At 52.3% G+C, this 18,511-nt stretch overlaps 4 protein-coding genes across 5 annotated transcripts; 2 read left to right on the forward strand and 2 right to left on the reverse strand.

The window, feature by feature from the left end:
* The first annotated feature begins 18 nt into the window (after window positions 1–18).
* SLC37A4 (solute carrier family 37 member 4) lies at window positions 19–7,811 on the forward strand. Of its 2 annotated transcripts, XM_059488382.1 has the most exons (9): window positions 19–243; window positions 331–563; window positions 1,847–2,090; window positions 3,338–3,496; window positions 3,791–3,876; window positions 4,464–4,577; window positions 4,843–4,908; window positions 5,979–6,117; window positions 6,411–7,811. In XM_059488382.1, exons 1-9 carry the CDS (start codon window positions 96–98, stop codon window positions 6,575–6,577), a joined length of 1,356 nt encoding a protein of 451 aa, XP_059344365.1. In that variant the 5' UTR covers window positions 19–95; the 3' UTR covers window positions 6,578–7,811. The 2 variants fall into 2 exon arrangements, with proteins under 2 accessions (XP_059344365.1, XP_059344366.1); XM_059488383.1 differs by lacking the exon at window positions 4,843–4,908 and having other exon boundaries at window positions 20–243.
* Window positions 7,812–7,912: 101 nt separating this feature from the next.
* On the reverse strand, window positions 7,913–9,748 carry TRAPPC4 (trafficking protein particle complex subunit 4). The gene is made up of 5 exons (XM_059488384.1): window positions 9,488–9,748; window positions 9,205–9,379; window positions 9,028–9,131; window positions 8,813–8,939; window positions 7,913–8,390 (listed from the first exon to the last, which is right to left on the reverse strand). The coding sequence occupies exons 1-5, from the start codon at window positions 9,660–9,662 to the stop codon at window positions 8,312–8,314; spliced, it is 660 nt and encodes a 219-aa protein (XP_059344367.1). The 5' UTR covers window positions 9,663–9,748; the 3' UTR covers window positions 7,913–8,311.
* On the forward strand, window positions 9,737–11,579 carry RPS25 (ribosomal protein S25). The gene is made up of 5 exons (XM_059488386.1): window positions 9,737–9,829; window positions 9,987–10,082; window positions 10,466–10,649; window positions 11,033–11,131; window positions 11,496–11,579. Exons 1-4 carry the CDS (start codon window positions 9,827–9,829, stop codon window positions 11,125–11,127), a joined length of 378 nt encoding a protein of 125 aa, XP_059344369.1. The 5' UTR covers window positions 9,737–9,826; the 3' UTR covers window positions 11,128–11,131; window positions 11,496–11,579.
* Window positions 11,580–11,884: 305 nt separating this feature from the next.
* CENATAC (centrosomal AT-AC splicing factor) lies at window positions 11,885–15,012 on the reverse strand. Its single transcript, XM_059488350.1, has 9 exons — window positions 14,717–15,012; window positions 14,450–14,615; window positions 14,317–14,379; window positions 14,100–14,164; window positions 13,855–13,960; window positions 13,480–13,510; window positions 13,028–13,108; window positions 12,680–12,812; window positions 11,885–12,219 (listed from the first exon to the last, which is right to left on the reverse strand). Exons 1-9 carry the CDS (start codon window positions 15,010–15,012, stop codon window positions 12,174–12,176), a joined length of 987 nt encoding a protein of 328 aa, XP_059344333.1. The 3' UTR covers window positions 11,885–12,173.
* Between the last annotated feature and the right edge of the window lie 3,499 nt (window positions 15,013–18,511).

Below are 18,511 nucleotides of genomic sequence, written 5' to 3' on the forward strand. Positions count from 1 at the left end.
TCCGCGGGGCGGGGCGGGGCGGGGCGGGGCGGCGGGCCGGCTCCGCCCGTCCGTGCGAGCGGGGCGCTCCGGGCCGGTGCGGCGCCGCGGCAGCGATGGCGGCCGGCGGGTACGGGCGCTACCGGGCTGCGATCTTCGCGGCCATGTTCGTGGGCTACACGCTCTATTACTTCAACCGCAAAACCTTCTCGTTCGTCATGCCCGCCGTCATGGCCGAGGTGCCGCTGGGGAAGGACGACCTGGGTGAGTGAGGGTCCGGGCCCCTCGGCCCCGCCGGCCCGGGGTGGCCGTTCCGCGGGCTGAGGCGCCCCTGGGCTCTGCCCGCCGCAGGTCTCATCACCAGCAGCCAGTCGGCAGCCTACGCCATCAGCAAGTTCATCAGCGGCGTCCTCTCGGACCAGATGAGCGCCCGCTGGCTCTTCTCCTCCGGCCTCCTCATGGTGGGCTTGGTCAACGTGGTCTTCTCCTGGAGCTCCACCGTCATGGCCTTCGCCGGGCTCTGGTTCCTCAACGGCCTGGCCCAGGGGCTGGGCTGGCCGCCCTGCGGCAAGATCCTGCGCAAGGTGGGTGCTGAGAACCGCGGGGAGCTGCCGCTGCCCTCCTGACCTGCCCTGGCATCGGGGCCGCGCACACCTCGCTGGCCCGCAATCCACAGGGACTTGCAGCTTTTCTCACTCCCTTCCAGCCAAGGAGGGCCAGAGCACTGTCTGCATTCTGCTGCCTGTGGAACAAGTTTCCGTGCACGGGGTTCCGCTTATCCTAGCAAAGATTCACTCTGTAGCCCTTGCCCCTACGTGCCTTGAGTGTAGCTCAGTTTGGTAACATCTCCTTGTAGCAGGGTTCTGCCCCGTTGAGGCAGACTCTGTTGAAATTAGGTATTTTAGGCGTGGACACACCGGACTGCTTCACTCTGCTGCTGCGGCTCAGGGGACAGTGAGCACAGTTCCATCTGCACGCTTGGGCAACTTGGGAATTCCAAATCACAGGTGGTTTGGGTAGAAAACTGGGTAAAATGGAGGAATAGTGTGAGATGAATCTCTAAGCTGTGTGTACTTGGGGTTTGTGACAATCTGAAAGGACCAGATGGATTTCTCTCAAGGACAGAAGGAAAGGAGTTTGGTTAGCTTTATGCTGATCCCTCACGGAAAATGTAAGATCCAGGAATGAATGTACTGCAAGTACTCGTGGGGCAGGGTGGGGAAGAAATGAACAACTTTGTTGCTCTTCTGTGAGGCACCTAGCCTCCCCTAACTGATGAGAGGGCTGTGCAGGGCAGTTGAATGCACAGAAAAGAAGGGCCCAAATAACAGAAATATCAGCTGTGGTGTTTTGTGAAGATGTTCGTGAATGTAGATCTCAGACATTTTCCTGCTTACGAGAACCACCCAAGTGGTTCTGGCTCTGGGTGCTCCTTGCAGTACGGAGCCCATCGTGTCTGATACTTAATGCAGCAGAGTCCTAAAGTTACCCTGTGACTCTGTGTATCCATCCAAGTTCCTGAGCCAGCAGAGCTCTCCAGGAGGACGCTGTTCTAGCAAGTGAGTACACAAAACCATGTGCTCTTAAACTTGCCTCTCCTGCCCCGCGTCTCAGTTTCATGTTCTGTAAATGGAAATAACTTTGAGCTGGCTCACAGTGTGGACACCTGTCAAGCTCTTTGGGCTGACACTTGAGTAACGTTTGGAGTTCCATGCATGACTAAAGTAGCGAGGTGTGGGTGTTCCCTCCACCTGCTTTTGGAGTTCTGTGTCTGAATTGCCCCTGCCCCACATCATGGGCTTCAAGGGAGGGTTTTCAGGTGTGCTGTCACTCTCTTACACCTCATGCTGTTTTTCTTGTTGCACAGTGGTTTGAGCCTTCCCAGTTTGGGACTTGGTGGGCAATCCTGTCTACAAGCATGAACTTGGCTGGAGGCTTGGGCCCCATTCTCGCTGCTCTTGTGTCTATGAACTACGATTGGCGCAAGACTTTGTCCTTCTCTGGCTTCACCTGCATGGTTGTCTCTTTTGTTTGCCTTGTCCTGATTAAAAATGAGCCGGCAGATGTTGGGCTGCCCAACATTGAGCAAGGAGCCAAGAAGGGGAAGAAAGGTGAGCATGTGGCTTCGATGCAGGCAGCTGCAGCAGAAGATGCAGTGCCTTCTGTCTGTGTTCTGGTACAGATGTGTCACTCTCAGCATACCAACACCTCCATCCTCCCCAGTTTCTGAAGTCACATTTTGGCAGGCGTGTGGTACTGGGCTGATTTTGGCTGCTTTATTCTAGTAATGAAGGTACAAATTGTGTAAACGAAGGCCCACTGTGATCTTGTGGGAAGGGGCTGGTGTAGGGATTCCTGACACTGGCAGAGCAGGGGAAAAGCCTGCTGTTAGCCCTCTGTTAGTCTTGCTCCCTAGCCTGCCAGCAGACACCTGTGTGCTGCTGAGCTGCTCAGGGCTGGCTCTCCCCATATAAGTCCTGTCTTCCTGCTACCAGCATCCCTATTTCCTTGGAGCCTTGTGTGCTCAGCCTGCGAGTGCAGTTTTGGTGAGGTGGTGGAGAGAAAAGCTGCAGCAGCAGGGAATGCTTCCTTGGGCCTGCCCTCTGCTCCTCCGCTTTGGCAGCGGGCAGGCAGCTCTCCCCTCACCCCACCTTGGGCTCTCTTGACCCCTGGCTCTCGGTGGACTCTGCTCAGTGTTTCTGTTCCAGCCCAGGACATCTAGTTAGTAAATGTTTGTTCAGACCACTGAGTGTGGTGCTTCTCTGGAAGCAGAACATGTAGATGGGAATTGCAACACAGGTTTTCAGTAGGATTTTAAAGGCCAGTAGAAACTCAGCCCATGTTCCATGCTGTTCCATACTGCCTGTGCTGCCAGACTGGCCCTCTTTGCATAAGAAAAGAATATTGTTTCCCCGGAGCATTCTCTGGGGAGAGCAAGTTTGTTGGTGTTCTTGGAAGACTGATGCAAAAATCAAGGTAGCATCTGAAAGCATCTTTGTTTGGGTCTATGCAGTGCCTTTCACAGGCGTAGCTAAAAAACACTCCCAAAGAATCTAGAGGTAATTTTCCAAAAACCTTTGTGGGTGGTTTACTGGCAACTGAAATACAGAAAATTACTGGGAGTAGTGTTTTGATTATTCTTTTCAAATCTTTAATGAATGTGGGATAAAATGACAGAAGAGATTTTGAAATCACCAGAACAAGGGGGAGGTAGAGCCATTCACCACCGTTCAGCAGCTGTGAATAGCTCCCTGTGTGGGGATGTTCTCATGCCTTGCTCCCGCCTGTAGAACTGTCTGCTGGGCTGCTGGTTGGTGTGGTTTGGGCTGTGGTAACACTCCTCCCGACCTTCCTACAGGTTCCTCCAGTGACAACAGCACCTTGACAGAGCTGCTGCTCTCCCCATACCTCTGGGTGCTCTCAACAGGCTACCTGGTCGTTTTTGGAGTGAAAACGTGCTGTACTGATTGGGGACAGCTCTTCCTGATCCAGGAGAGGGGACAGTCCATGCTTGTAGGTGAGATGCAGAACTGCATTATTAAGCTCTGGGGCTGCAATGTGGGAGGTGTTGCCAGAGTTTGCCTGGGTAGAGGCGCTTGCTTAGCTACACACAGGTTTTGGGCACTCAATAACTGAATGATGGAGTTAGTGCATGCACCAGGCACCCCAGTGCCAGGGCGTTCCTGGGACTGGCAGACAGGCATTCCTGAACAGGGATGAGCCAGATGAGCCAGCTGCTCACGTGCTCTGTGAGCTTGCAGCCCACAGCACCAAATCTGATGGGCTGTTCTTTGCTTCGTCTGTGTTCTAGGCAGTTCCTACATGAGTGCCTTGGAGATTGGGGGCCTGGTGGGAAGCATTGCTGCTGGATACCTTTCCGATAGAGCAGTAGCAAAAGTAAGTCATGTGCACCCTTGGGCATGCTGGGCAGGGAACACAGTGGCTGTCTGAGCGGCTTCACCGAGGCACTCAGGCAGGGTGCTGTCCCTGGGAGCACAGCGGAGAAACCAGCCCATACTCAGTTCTGTCATGTGCACGGGCACAGCTGTCAAACACTCCAGAAGGTGCTAGGAAGTAGATCTGCTGATGTTAGGGGTTGCAATATGCCTGTCAGATTCGAGGTGTTTAATCTGTTTAATTTGTTTGCTTTACTGTGGTCTCCAGATTTTAGTGTGGAAGGGCAGTTTGCTGATAATTGTCTTCTGGCTGAAAAAAACCCCACATTAAAATCCAGTGTTAGGATCTGGAGCCAGATTCAGGGTAGAAGGGGTTGATAACTGAAGTATGGTTTATCACTAAGAGCTTTTGTTTAGCACAGTTTGACTGTGTGCAGCCCTTAAACCATTAACAAGGTGTGCCAGCAGATGTGCTGTTGATGTGCGTCCGTGTTTCTGATGGGGCTGTGGATGGTGTGGTCACTGCAGGTGTAAAAGGAGGTCCCTGCAGTTTCTGCCTGTCCACTTTCCTGCCTTGCTTGTGTCCAGGTGGGGCTGTCCAGCTACGGGAACCCCCGGCACGGGCTGCTGCTGTCCATGATGGCTGGCATGTGCGTGTCCATGTTCCTCTTCCGCATCACGGTCACGGGCGACTCTCCCAAGGTAAGCAGCTGGCCGTCCACAGGGTAGCCCTGGGAGGGGCAGGTTTGATGACAGAAACCAGGATTGTTTTCTTCACCATTCCCAAGGGTTTCTTTTTCGTTGCACTCGTGAGAAGCGCTGGCTTGGCCTGGCTTGGGGTGCTCCTGCTGTCCTGTTGTTGCAGGCAGTCTGCCTTCCAGACTTTGCGTGAGACCTGACTTGCATCTGCCCTTATGATTGCTAAATAAATAAGACTTCTTTTCTCCTTTCATTTTTTCTTCTTCAGGAAAACCACTTCTGGACTGTAGCCTTGCAACCTCTAGCTGATCTTACAGGCCTAAAAGAACATGAGGTTTCTGCTTGCATTTTTTCTCCCTCTGCCTTTTTCTTCTTTCCCTGGTCTGCCTTACTCCTATCCTGAGAGGTTGGTTAGCACTTCAGAACTTAAAACCAGGGCATTGAGAAGAGATTACTGTAAGTTTGGTAAAAGAAACATTTTCTAATAATAATTTGAGTACACTAACTGACTTTAAAAAGTCTAACTATGTAACTTTTAAGTTTTATAAAGAGAGTTCTGAGGACCTCTGTTCATCAGGTAAAATATAGCCCGCTAAGTGGTCTTGTGGGTGAGATCTGAAAGAATGATTCTGCTCTGGCAGATACATTCTTATTCAGTTTCTGGGAAGTGTTTTCCTAACTCCTTTCTGTTTCACATCTGGAAAATATGATGGCACTTAACTTCCTACCGGGCTTTTTGAAATGGTGTTTGCAATTCTAAAAGCATGCTGTAATGTGGAGGTGTTATTTACCCTTTGTTGAGCAAACAAGAGACTGACAATTTTGGGCCAGATAGGTTTCTTAGAGCAGAAACTACCACTGAAGTTCAAATTGTGGAGATTTTTTGTGGTGAGGTTGTTTTTTTTTTTTTTTTTTTTTTTTTGTTTCTTGGTCATTTTCTTTGGTTTCTTTGGTTTCATTGAGGTCATCAGAAAGAGATGTCTCACAAATAAACATGCTCTGATCAGTCCCATGCATCTAAACTGAGAAAAGCTTTCAGTTGGTAGCTCCAGGCTTGTTTATGAAAGCAATGTGGTCCACAGTTCTTTCCTGTGGTTTCTTGGGCTCATTGCCCTCTTCTGTTCAATGTTCTGTTTCTTGCAAATCAGCACAGGCTGTGGTGTGGGGGCAGAACTGTGGGAGGGAGGAGAGCTTGCATTGGCTGGTAAGATGGAGTGGTGGGGATGCAGCTGAGCTTTATGGATGTGGGGACTCCACAGGCTTGAGCTCTCCTGGCTGCAGGCTGGGGAGCTGGTGTCAGCCTGAAAATGTCAAAACTCCCTGGTACTGAGTATAGAATCAGAATTATCAACAGTTGCTAACTGACGGTGGTGAGATTTACAGATCTGTTTGTGATTTTGACAGCTGTGGATTCTGACTCTGGGAGCTGTGTTTGGGTTCTCCTCGTATGGCCCGATTGCCCTGTTTGGGGTCATAGCAAATGAAAGTGCCCCTGCCAACCTGTGTGGCACCTCCCATGCCATTGTGGCCCTCATGGCCAATGGTAAGTAATACCCATTTTCCCAAAAACAAACAAAACCCATGCACATTCTTGATGAAGCATGGTCTAGGCCCAGGTGCCAAGCTGCTGCTGGCCATGGGAAGGCACCTAAGGAGAGAGAGATAATGGAGGTGGAAGCATCAGGGATGCTTTCCTGCTGTGCCTGACAGGTTTTGCGTTGGGCTTTAAGTTCAAACCAGGCCTAAGGGGAACTGTTATATATGCAAAAGCAGGTGTTGATAGATAATATGGGAGCACACAAGTGTTGTTGACTTTCTGTTTGTTTTTTGTTGCAGTTGGGGGTTTCCTGGCTGGACTGCCTTTCAGTACAATTGCCAAGCACTACAGCTGGGCCACAGCGTTCTGGGTAGCTGAGGTCACCTGCATGGCTAGCACAGTGGCTTTCTTCCTCCTGCGAAACATCCGCACCAAGATGGGCCGGGTTTCCAGGAAGGCTGACTGAGGAGCAGCTGCTCGGTGGAAGGATGTTCCCACGCTGACGTGAATGATGCTCGTTTTTGTTTGACTGGCCTAGGAGTGAGTTTACCTATTGCTGCAACCTAGATAAAAATGTCTCAACTTCTCATCCAGTGTCAGGTGCCAGAGGGCACAAGGTTCCTGCTAATGATCACTTTTTCCCTCAAGATGTGATAATTCACCTAGTTTACATTTGCAATGATTTTACTGTACCTCTTCCTCACAGCACTGTTAGTGAAGCAAGCGGGCTCTGCAGCCCAAGCTTCCCCACTAGAAGTGGTCTGAAATGACTGGCTTCAGGTGCACTTACCTCTAGTTTTGTCGTTATTGTCTCAGCCATTAGCCGAGACATCAGTCAGTTCAGCCTCGCTGCTTGGGCCCTGAACCCAGCCGTGCTGCCTGTGTCCGTCCCATCCAGCTGCCCCGGCTGTGCCAGGACCTGAGCACGAGCTCTGTGCGTGCTCAGCCGCGTGGCAGCGCGCAGCAGGGCAAGGTGAGGGCTGCAGCCCCACCAGGGGTTGGTTCCAGGAGTGAGCAGCAGGACAAGCCGGGGCAGGGCTCTCCACAGCAGTTAGGAACAGGCGCATTTCCAGGGAATTCGTGGTGTCTAGAGCAGCTCCTTCTAAGTGAACTGATCTGCTGGTGCATTCTGTGTGCAGTGTTAATGATTGGCAAGGCAGGCAGCTGCTGCCAAGGCAGCTCACAGCCAGTGCTCTGCAAATCAGCCAGCAGAACTATCCCAGCAGCAGGAATTGCAACAGCAGCCACCACCAACCCACAATTTCTGCAGCTGGGTTTCTTGATAACCCACATTTCTAGCATTGGCTTGTATTTTTCCAGTACAAGGTGTGAAGACTGGGATAGTTTTGGTCAAGAGCTGTGTCTCTCATGGCTGCAGGCAGGGGCTCTGAGTCAGCCTTAGCAGAGCCATCACTGACAGCCTTAGCAGTCAGGCCCAGCACCCTGCAGTAAGTACACTCAGGTATTTAATCAGGAATTTGTTGAATATTCTTGTTTTTCCCCAAAAGGATTTACTGTCTTAGGATCCTGAAAGAGGCACGTTCAACTCGTAAAGAACCTGCATGCAGGTATTTTGCTAAGTACCTTGCTTGCTAGAGTAGTTAGCTAGCCTTAATTAAGTAAATGGAAGTGAATTACATTTTGTACTTAATTACATGATTTTCTTCTATATCTGAAATAAAAATGGAGCAGTGTCACAAGGGCCCTGGTTGTCTTATGGAGAGTGGTGCAAGCAAAACCACCCAAATCCATGTATCCTCTTGAGGTGCCAATGTCCCCACCAACAGAAAGCAAACAGCCATTTGTCTCATTAGTAAACACTTATTACTTCTATACAGAAACCCTCTGCAAGACCGTAAGTTCGAGCTATACAGGAAAAATACCTCTGTACATTCATGACAGGAAAGAAAAGCACTGACTGTGGGAAAGCCACAGACCTGCACCTTCTCCTTCAGCCAAGTGCAGCAGAGCTGCAACAGCAAAGTAAGGCCCTGTGGCCCAATGTAAACAGTGCTAAGGAATCTCTTTAAGGTAAGTTTTGCAACAAAGGGGATCAACTGGTATTTTGGGAGATACTGAAGCATGTTTTGGGGATGTGCAGTCTCTGCTGTGGAGAGGGGAGCTTTGTGAGAGACCAGCCAGGGGAGAGAGGGGCCCCGCTCTTCAGACGAATGAAGATCTGCAACAGGCAAGGCTTTCTCTATGATCCAGGTCCAAAGGGTCCAGCCTTCTCTGCCACCTCCAGAGCAAGCTTCAAGTTCTGATCAAACAACTCGCACCTGAAATAGTCAGAAAAGCAAAAGGGATGACTTCTACCTGTGGAAGTGAGTTAACAAAGCTAACAAAAGATCTCCACATCCTTGGCTCTGCATCCTTCAAGGAGAAATTCAGAAATTATGACACAGCAACATGACTACTGTCAAGGTCCGACTTGGTCCTTAGTTAAGGTTAAAGCTTCTTATATAGGCCCAAACATATGGTAAGACAGCAGGGTTTGTGCCAAGGGAGAGCACCTCCCATTGCCCCAGCAGAGCCAGCACTGGAAAGAGCTCAGGGCTGCGTCCTCTCTCGGCAGCAGTGTGCTGTAGCTTCCTTCCCCTTCCTTCAGCCAGTTTTGCTACTTAGGAGTGCATTTGCTACTGTATAGGCAGAAAACAATGAGGGGTTGCAGCCAGGTTACTAAAAATGGGCTTTTCCTTACCTTATTGGCATCTCCAGGGAGTAGAAAGGATTCTTCAGAGCGAAGTCTGAGTAAATCTCATAGATTTTGCGGAGAAGAGCGTCTATCCCTGTCTGCCTTGGGTCAGCAAGAACCATGAATTTGATCCCTGGAGCCATAATGCCAGGGGCATGAGGAAGGCCAAGCACAGACAGCCCTGACGAGCAGAGCAGTGCCGGTGCTGGGCCCCCCGGTACCTGTCAGTGTCTGGAAGCAGTGCAGCTTGAAGGTGTCGGTCTCCAGCATCTCGATCCCGGAGCTTCCAACCTCGGGTGACAGCTGCGAGCCGATGGCGAACAGCCTGCGGGGACAGGCCCTCAGCGCCCCTCACCGCCCTGCCCGTGCCCCCCGGCCGTCACGGCCCCCCGACTCACGAGTGGAACATGGAGGCCAGCATCAGCTTCTCGTTGGAGGAGAGCCGGTGGCGGCCGAAGCGGATGGACACCGGGTAGTTGGCGGGGTTGCTCAGGAACTCCAGCACGTCCTTCCCGTCTGCCGTGAAGCGACCGTTCACCTCGGCGCCGTTGATGGCGAGCACGGCGTGACCCACTGCGGGGACAGCGCGGCGGCGTCAGGCAGACAGTCCGTCGGTCAGACGGTCAGTCAGTCTGTCCGTCAATAAGCCCGGCCCCGCCCGGCGCTTCCCACCCGCCGCACCGCGGATGCCGTCCCGCTGCCCGAAGGCAACGACGACGCGCTCGTCGTGCAGGCGCAGGACGAGATCGAGCGGAAAGCTGAAGGTCTTCTCGGTGTCGGAGCGGGGCGCGTAGTGGTCCAGCTGGTAGATGAGGCCGCCGGCCTTGTTGACCACGTAGACGCTGAAGATCGCCATGGCGCCGAGCCCGCCCGCCGCGGCAGAGGCAGCGCCGCCGCCCCGGCAGTGACGCACGGCCCCGGGCCCGCCCCGGCAGTGACGCACGGCCCCGGGCCCGCCCCCGCCCCACGCCGGGCCCTTCCTTTCTCGCCGACATCTTGCGGAGCAGCTGCGGCCGCATCATGGTGAGCGGGCCCGGGCCGGGGGGCGGGCGGCGGGCCGGGCCGGGCTGCCCGAGAGGCGCTGGCGGCTCCGTGAGCACGGCGGGAAGCCCTGCGAGGTGCCCGGGGGGCCGACCCCGCGCCTTGCCGCTCACCCCCCATCCTTCTCACCCTCTCGCAGCCGCCCAAAGACGATAAGAAGAAGAAGGACGCGGGCAAGTCCGCCAAGAAGGACAAGGACCCGGTCAACAAGTCCGGCGGCAAAGCCAAGAAGAAGGTGGGAGCCGGCGGGCCGGAGGGCTCCGCGCGCGATCCCGGGCCTGGCGCGTGTGGCGCGGCCGGGCCCCAGGGCGGGGGCAGGCGGGGCCGGTGTCCTGTTGTTAAAGGAGCCAGCTCTTCGTCTGCCAGCAAGTTGTACATAATAGTGTTAAACCTGAGTAACAGGGGGCTTTGGTCCTCTTAGTTTTAGATACTACAGGTAATAGCCGTAGCACGCTCATTTACGGAGGCAATTTTGTGCATCTCACTAGGGCTTTAGTTTGGGATGTGATTCGGAAACGTTCGATGCTGCAGTTCTTTCATCATCGTTTAGTTTCATCTTCTGTTCTTGCTTATAAGATTGCTTAAGGGGGGTGTTGTTTTTTCTCTCTTTTCAAGTAGAAGTGGTCCAAGGGGAAAGTGAGAGACAAGTTGAACAACCTTGTCCTGTTTGACAAGGCCACTTATGACAAACTGTGCAAAGAAGTGCCCAACTACAAGCTCATCACACCTGCAGTTGTCTCAGAAAGGCTGAAGATTCGAGGCTCCCTGGCTCGGGCTGCCCTCCAGGAGCTCCTCAGCAAAGGTGAGCACTTGAAAATAAAAAAACGAAAAGCTGCTTGAATTGACTGTTTGGTTTTCCTTGCTTGCCCAGCAGCTTTCCTGCAGCATCTGAACTGCCCCATGCGTAAATTGTTTTTGGAGAGCCACTGCCTTAACTTGCATTTCAGAAGTGCTCCAAAGTATGGAGCAGCAGTTTGTTACATACAGGCATTGCTGTACTAAGAAGAAAGTTGCCAAAAGAATGGGCTGTGATGTAACTGCAGCCAGATGGCAACAAAAGACTTGTATAAGCTGCTACCCCCTGTTATTTTCTCTTGTACATTGCCCTGCCTCTCTAGGAGGGATTCTTGGCATCCCTGGCATCCATCAGTACATGCACGCTGATGTAATTTTGTTTTTCCATAGGGTTGATCAAACTGGTGTCCAAGCACCGAGCCCAGGTGATTTACACCCGGAACACGAAAGGTGGAGACGCGCCTGCTGCAGGGGAGGACGCGTAGGGAGGTGAGCTGGGTGCTGAGCTGTGCAATGTGTAATGGGCAGCTTCCACATGCCTGTTGTGGGCTGTTCTTCCAGAGAGTATTTTGCTCACATCCTAAGCAACTTCCTGGGGGAACATTACTGGAAACATCAGCTTTCCAGAATTAAATTATAAGGAGATTTCTGATTTTGTCCCTGTGCTCATTGAATGGGGAAAGTATCATTTGTTCCCCTCGCTGTGGGCTGCAGGGCAAATGGGCACCTGTCCTCCCTGCTCCCACATGGCACCATGGCCAAGTGCTCCTGCTGGGATAAAACTGTCAGACTGTCTGCTTTGTGCTAGCCTGCTTTTACCTGGATGTCTGACTGGGGACTTCTTGCTTTGCAGGTTCTTCAGTGACTTCGTCAACAATGTGTCATATGTAGATGCACACAATAAAATTATTGGTTATAATTTTTCTTGATTTTTCAACAGTGTGTATGTTTTCTTACTTATAGTGATGCATTACTTATAGTGGATTTTGGTTGAGGTTATGGCTCTTGTCCTGTAGCAGCCAGTTTTTGTCTTTATTAGTATCACAAATGTGTTGCTGAAAGGGAAGCGTGAAACTTTTACATCACCTACAGCAGCCAGTGATGTTAGACAATGTAAAGGATAAATGTTAAAATAAAGAATAGCAATATAAGTTTGAATGAAATTATCAAACACCTAGCATTAGTTGCCTGCAGGGTGGGCCCTGCATTTGAAATGAGTTTCAGTTGGTCTACAAACAAAGAGGCATTTAAAAAAAAAAGTTTATTTCTCCAAAAATTTTTCCTTTAGCAGGATGTGCCATTTCAGCATAGGCCACTGGCATCACTTGCTGTACAGAGTAGGCTTTCTGACAGGGAAGATATGGCATCCACAGGAGCCTGTCCTTGCTGGCAGGACTTGACTTTGTGTGGCTTTAGATGTGATGCTCAGATGAACGTTCTATGCCCGTACAGGGCAGTCAGCAACAAAACTGCAGCTACCTACAGTCAGCCTTTCCACAGCAGAGCTGGGTGTCTGGTGTTCCTTATCTGATCACCTTTTTTTCTTCTTTTCCCCTGATTCAGTTCTAAACTGGTGCCTGAAAGAGAGCACAGAAGTCAGACTGCAGTAGCCTTTAGACAGAGATAATGAACACGTCTTGAAAAAGTAAGAAAGTGCTGTGTGTAGTGTTCTAGCATGGAAGCTCCCTCAATGTTTTTGTTACCTCAGTGAGTGGTAGCTCCAGCTAGCTGACAGAGAGTTCTGGCACATTAAAAGGTGCCAGTGGGACAGTAAGTGGGTCAAAAGGTGAGCCAAACAAAAGAAGGCAGATGCCTTCATGTGTGCAGCCTTTACAGTCATGAGCACATGTCCTTGCAGGCCATGGTGCTGCTCCAGGACAAGAATGATACTCTGCCTGGATTAAGCACAGTGTGGTGTAACTCTGCTTAATGTCTAGTTGTGCTTGGTGCTACCTCAGAGCCTGCTCCATGAATAGCTTGCATGCACAGCAGCCCCACACTGCCCCTGGCACCCATCTGTGCTGTGCTGAAGCTCACCGGGACTGCCACCTCCTGCCATGATTCCACACGCGCCCAAAGGAAGGCAGCCAGCTGTCACTGGTCTGAGAGGTATGGTCAAAGTTGGCACCAACACGTTCCACTGGGAGCTTTTTCAGCTTCTGCTTCTCCTCTGAAAAAATAATTTGTAGACTGGTTTGGGTTGGAAGGGAGCTTAAGGATCACATTGCTGCAACCCCCTGTAGCACGGATGGGGATGCTTTCCCCTAGACCAGGTTGCCCAAAAGCCCAAATACTTTGTTCAGCAGAAGTTTTTCAAATTGCATTTGGTTCTCTGGCATGTTAAAGTGACTCTAAGGTTAACTAGAAGATGTGCAAGCTGCTCACTGTGTTTGAGAAATTCCTCATAGGAAGGTCCAATTTGTTTACTTCCATCTTCTTCCTCTGTTAGCCACGGAGGTTTTGCTCCTAGAAGTCACAGGGAATATTTACTTAGCCACTGAAGTTACCCTAAACTGTGACAGAATAAAAGGGTCCCCTCTTCCTCCCGTCTGCTGCTTGTGCTACCAAGCAAGTGACCAAGTGACTTGTCTGGGTGTTCTGAGAAAAAAGAGCTGGCCATGGCAGATCACACCCCAAATCATACACTCCCCACAGCAGCAGCATCAACAGTTTTTACTGTGCTGATATGTTTTCTTCTCTAGTATGTCAAATATTGCCAAGAGTGGCTATGGCTACCTCCTGGTAATGCTGCAACTGTTTCAAAACTGGAGTTATCCCTGTGACATTTGCAAGCCATGAGGTGGCAGCCTGGTGAGTCATGATGCAGGTGCACTTACCTGTGTGGACATTTCCTTTCCCTTCTGTTTCCTGTTAACAGGAACATAAAATGCTTATGAGAATCTTGTGTTTAGGAGTATCTCTGAGCAGAAGAGCATTGCCTTCATTCCTTTCCAGAATCAAGTTCTATTAGAAAAAGGCAGAGGAAAGCTCATCTCTTTAAAAGAGTTTGTTTTTTTTCCCCACAGTATATTGAAGAATGTTTGCTTAATGAAAGTTAAACCTGGGTAACTGAAACTAGACTAGCTGCTCACCCACATCCACAAAAGTGTTTCTTTTTGTGATGGAGACCACCCCTTGTTCTGCTTTGTGACATGTGCTGTAGGTGACTTGCAGTTAAATCGAAGTCACATTCACTAGCCAGTCACCCCTACCTGGTGGCCAATGAAGGTCAGAACCTTGCTTGATTCCATCCAGGCTAAATCAGGTCCTGTCTGCATTCTGCTCGGGCCAGGCTCTTCTGCACCACAAGGGCTATCCCTGAAATAAGAGGCCAGCTCTTGCTGTAGTGCATACAAAAGCTTGCAAAAGCTTTGCAAGACCCCGGTAATGACAGTGTCAAACTCCCCATGCTTTGAGCACACATGCATCAGTCACTGCTGAAGAAAGTGGTGCTCACCGTTCAGGTCCTGCGGGGAGCCTGCAGACAGAAGGTCCTGCACAGAATTCTGGCTCTGGTTGAAGCTGAGTGTAAGTCAGGAAAAAAAGGACAATATTTCTGGTACTGAGCACAGCCCCCACCCAGCCGCCCCCAGCCCCTCCCCGGTGCCGGTGGTGCGCGGTGCAGCGCCCGCTCCCCGCCGGGGTGCAGCCAGGGCAGGATACAGCTCACCGACCTGCAGCGCGGCTCGCACCGTCTCTCGCTGCCGGCGCTCGGCCTCCCGGATGTCAGCCGCCATCTGCGGGGACACAGCGGTGAGGCGGGGCCAGCGGGGGCCGGGGCCGCTGCGGGGAGGTGACCGAGCGTACCTGGAGGATGCGCTCCTCCTCCCGCCGCTGGTGCTCGGCCAGCGCCTGCTCCAGAGCCTGCGCGAAGCGCTCGTACTCCTCGGCCGGCACCAGGCACCGCTCCCGCAGCGCCGCCTCCGCCCGGTTCTCCCGCCAGAACCGCGCCGTCTCCCGGCGGTGCTCGGGCCTGCGGGACACCGGGACACCGTCAGCAAGGCCCGCACCGGCCAGGCGCCACAAGAGCCCGGCATGCGGCAGCATCGGCCCGCCCCGTTCCTGCCCACGCACCCGGCCAGGTGCCGCAGCAGCCCGGCGTGCAGCAGCGCCAGCCCGCCGCGCCGCCCGTGCCGCTGCACGCCGCGCCCGCAGCACGGGCACCACACGCGCCCATCGTGCTCCGCCGGGTCGTAGCGCCGCACGGCCGCGGCCCCATCGGCCACGGCCGCCGCCGCCCGCGCCGCCGCCGTCGCTTCCTGCAGCTGGGCCAGCGCCTCGCGCAGCCGCCGGCGATGCCCCGTGCTGTACCGGTGCCGGCGGCCCGTGAAGGCGCTGCGGCGGCACAGCCCGCAGTACTGCACGGCCATGGCGCCCGCGCCGCGCAGGCGCGGAGAGGGACGCGGCCCGGCCCCGCCCCGCCGCCGGCCCCGCCCCGCCGCCGGCCCCGCCCCGCCGCCGGCCCCGCCCCGCCGCCGGCCCCGCCCCGCCGCCGGCCCCGCCCCGCCGCCGGCCCCGCCCCGCCGCCGGCCCCGCCCCGCCGCCGGCCCCGCCCCGCCGCCGGCCCCGCCCCGCCGCCGGCCCCGCCCCGCCGCCGGCCCCGCCCCGCCGCCGGCCCCGCCCCGCCGCCGGCCCCGCCCCGCCGCTCCCGGTGCCCCGGGGCTCGCCCGCAGCACCGCCCGGGCCGCCGCACGGGCCCATATCCAGAGAAGGGCAGCCAAGCTGGGCAGGGTCTGACCGTGTGTCTCATGAGGAGCGGCTGGAGGAGCCGGGGCTGTTTAGCCTGGGGAAAAGGAGGCTCAGGGGTTATCGCTCTCTACAGCTGCCTGAAAGGAGGCTGGAGCCACGTGCGGGTCGGTCTCTTCTCCCACGCAATCACGGAGAAGACAAGGAGACACAGTCTTAACGTGTATCAGGGGAGGTTTAGGCTGGACATTAGGAAGAATTTATTCAGAAAAAGAGTGATTAGACACGGAAATGGGCTGCACAGGGAGGTGGTGGAGTCCATCCCTGGAGGTGCTCAAGGAAAGAACAGGACACGGCACTCAGCACCATGGTCTAGTTGGCAAGGCAATCTTTAGTCCTAGGTTGGACTCAGTGATCTCAGAGGTCTTTTCCAGCTTAATTGATGCTGTGACTGCTACAGTGACTTAGATGATATTAACTACACACCCTGCCCTGCACAGTGCAAAGCTGGGAGAGAGAAATTTGCAGCTGTTAATTGGGCTGTAACAACTGCTTGGGCACTGGTGCTGCTGCCTCAGTCATTATCCGTGTTAAGCTGCAGGTGTGCTATTGCTGAGCAATGGGACACTGCTGAGGGCTCTGTGGCTAGCGTAGCCTCTCTTGTTTGTCTCACTAGGTTGGTTCCATTAGAACGGTTTCTTGTCTGGTCGGGTGACCTATCCCTGCTATTTGGGTTCATCTCGTATTCCCAGTGTTCTGATGACTGGGTACTGGCTTGGTTTGTGTCATGGACAGATGTTTGCAATACAAACATCCTGCTCACCCACTCACCATGACTCTTCTGCACACACAGAGGGGAGATGGGCGATGGGGATGGAAACAGAGCAGCTACAAACCAAAATCATCACATCCTTGGCTTAGTACCAGCAGGAATTAGATTTCAGACTCTACATATGTTGAGCATTTTGTAGGAGGATGGAGGTTATGCTTGTAGGGGAGGAGTGCATCAGGGAGTTGTTGCTCGTTTGAGCAAGGAGACAGAAAGAGGCTGCTTTTGGCAATTGCTGGAAAAGATTGTGCCATAATGTTAGTGCCATTGTGTTGGGAGAATCTCAGCATAAGGGTGAATTCTGTGACCCTTGCATCAAAGGTTTGGCTTTGAGTTATTTGAGGTTTTTTTCTGTAGGATGAAAGAAAAGGTAAAGGTGCTTTTTCCCACAGCAGGTTTGCTCTGCTGGGCTTGGGGCCAAATGTTCCTGCACTTTTTGCTGTCACTATTCTCACCCTTTGTGTCTTTTGAGGTGAGATGCTGAAAAATAAGTCAAACACCAGACCAAGCTTTTCTTGAAAAGAAAATCTTCTCAGAGAATCTAGAATGCTCAGTTTTGCCTCTTCAATAGTGTGGGAGTTTGTATTGTATCAAGGTTTGCTTAGTTCTTGTTAGGCAATCCACAAATATCAATCAGTGCAATTTTGCTTTTGCTAGATGCAAAAGACTACAGCCACCCACGGTTTTTCCACCTTGTGTGACAAAGTTCAGGCATTGGCTGAAACTTTGTTGTCCCTTTCAGGATCCTCAGGTACAAGCAGGACCTGCTTGGTTGGCTGCTTTCCTCAAAAACTCTCTGCATGCCCCAGTCAAAGCCCTTTTCCCTTCCTAATTTGGTATTTTACCTTGGGATGTGCTGCAAACAAGCTGGCTATTATAGTTTAATAATTTACCACATATCACTTGAGCTGTCACACCACAAAGCTGCTTTTCGCTTCCTTGCTGGAGTGAAACCCTCACACAGCTGTGCATGATCAGCTGAGGCACAGAAACACCCCAAGCCTATGATAATCCACGTGCACCTTCACACAGACACTTCACCTAACTTTGGTACCTCAGAAATTAACTCCCTCAAGAGTTCTAGGCTGAATACAGTTACTTTAATAATCTCAGAGCAGTGTGAGTATTTCGGTGGGGTCCTTGCTTGCAGATGAAGTCTCTTGACTTGCTTGTTTTTCAGCCAGGGATGACTTTGAAAGACACGTGGGGCAACGTGTGAGGCACCGGTGTAAATAAAAGACAGGAATATTTGGGTGATGGACTTGTCCACGGGAAGACACAGTTCTCTGTGCTGCCCCGAGGAGAGCAGGCTGGCAATCACTGGAACCTGTGGCTCGGCCACCAGAGGCCGTGTGAGCTGGCAATTTGCAGGGAGTGACTGAATTCACCTCACCTGTAGCTCGTTTGGAAACGGTACCCCGGAGTTGGGTGCAGGCTCTGGAGCAAAAGTTAATTACAGAGCGTTAAAGGAGATAAGAAGCAGCTGCAGAACTTTCAGGGCTGGTAGCATAAATAGGCTGCAGCTGCTCAGTTTTCTTTCTCCCATCTTTCCCTGGGTTTCTGCATCCTCAGAGAAGTCTGTCCTGGTGTTTGGAAGCAGTAAGTAAGACTAGGGAAGGGGAGGGATCAGATATAATGTAATATGATACAGTGCTCCACCAAGAGAAGCCCTAAACAGTTGTACTTAGACCATTCCTAAAACAAAAAAAAAGATGTGAAAAGGCTTTGTGAGTATTTCCTGCCTCTGCTGCAGCGATGAAAGCATTCCCCCATTTGGTAATGTTTACTTCTTACTGGTAGAGATTGGAGGTGCTACCATAACACACACAGGTAAAGAAGGAAATGAATCCTCTGGTCTGCCTGGTCTGTTCAATGAAGCTAGCAAGACTGGAAACAGAAATGTTGGTTTTCCAGCTTAAAGCCTAAAAGTGTTTTAAAGCCTAAATATGTTTGTAACCACAAACTTTTCCCTGAAGTACTGGAAAAGGCTAAAAGGCCTTAATTTTACCTTTGGCTATCCAGTTACTGAATCCTAATCTTCCTGTTCTGAATGCTGTGTATTCTGCATGAAAGTATGTAACCCCTGAGGGCTGCCCTGTACCCCTGCATTCCCACAGAGAGAGATCTTGATCAGACCGATAGATCCGATTTGGGGCAAATTGAATGTAAATCTGCTGATCTGCCAGTTCCTTATGGTTTATCTTGGAGCTCATGCTTCTGGCATCATTTTTTCGCCCCTCTCTAGCTTCAGAATGTGGAACAGAAGGTAGAAGAGAACTTACTGTCAGATGCAGAAGGCAAAGTACCCAGCATTGCTGTCTGCATAGTGAAGGAAGCTGGAAACACAGGGGTGA

Source organism: Ammospiza nelsoni, chromosome 24 (genome assembly GCF_027579445.1).
Source record: "Ammospiza nelsoni isolate bAmmNel1 chromosome 24, bAmmNel1.pri, whole genome shotgun sequence".
Classification (NCBI taxonomy): Eukaryota; Metazoa; Chordata; class Aves; order Passeriformes; family Passerellidae; genus Ammospiza; species Ammospiza nelsoni.

Coding starts and splice junctions, on each gene's coding strand:
- SLC37A4 (XM_059488382.1), top strand. CDS start 96: ATGGCGGCCGGCGGGTACGGGCGCTACCGGGCTGCGATCTTCGCGGCC. Junction 4,578..4,842: donor TCACGGGCGACTCTCCCAAG/GTAAGCAGCTGG, acceptor TTTCTTCTTCAG/GAAAACCACTTCTGGACTGT. Junction 4,909..5,978: donor CAGGCCTAAAAGAACATGAG/GTTTCTGCTTGC, acceptor TGATTTTGACAG/CTGTGGATTCTGACTCTGGG.
- TRAPPC4 (XM_059488384.1), bottom strand. CDS start 9,662: ATGGCGATCTTCAGCGTCTACGTGGTCAACAAGGCCGGCGGCCTCATC. Junction 9,380..9,487: donor GCAGCGGGACGGCATCCGCG/GTGCGGCGGGTG, acceptor CTGTCCCCGCAG/TGGGTCACGCCGTGCTCGCC. Junction 8,391..8,812: donor TCCCTGGAGATGCCAATAAG/GTAAGGAAAAGC, acceptor TGACTATTTCAG/GTGCGAGTTGTTTGATCAGA.
- RPS25 (XM_059488386.1), top strand. Junction 10,083..10,465: donor GCGGCAAAGCCAAGAAGAAG/GTGGGAGCCGGC, acceptor CTTTTCAAGTAG/AAGTGGTCCAAGGGGAAAGT. Junction 10,650..11,032: donor CCAGGAGCTCCTCAGCAAAG/GTGAGCACTTGA, acceptor GTTTTTCCATAG/GGTTGATCAAACTGGTGTCC.
- CENATAC (XM_059488350.1), bottom strand. CDS start 15,012: ATGGCCGTGCAGTACTGCGGGCTGTGCCGCCGCAGCGCCTTCACGGGC. Junction 14,165..14,316: donor CGGTGCGAGCCGCGCTGCAG/GTCGGTGAGCTG, acceptor ACTTACACTCAG/CTTCAACCAGAGCCAGAATT. Junction 13,109..13,479: donor GAAAGGAAATGTCCACACAG/GTAAGTGCACCT, acceptor TGTGACTTCTAG/GAGCAAAACCTCCGTGGCTA.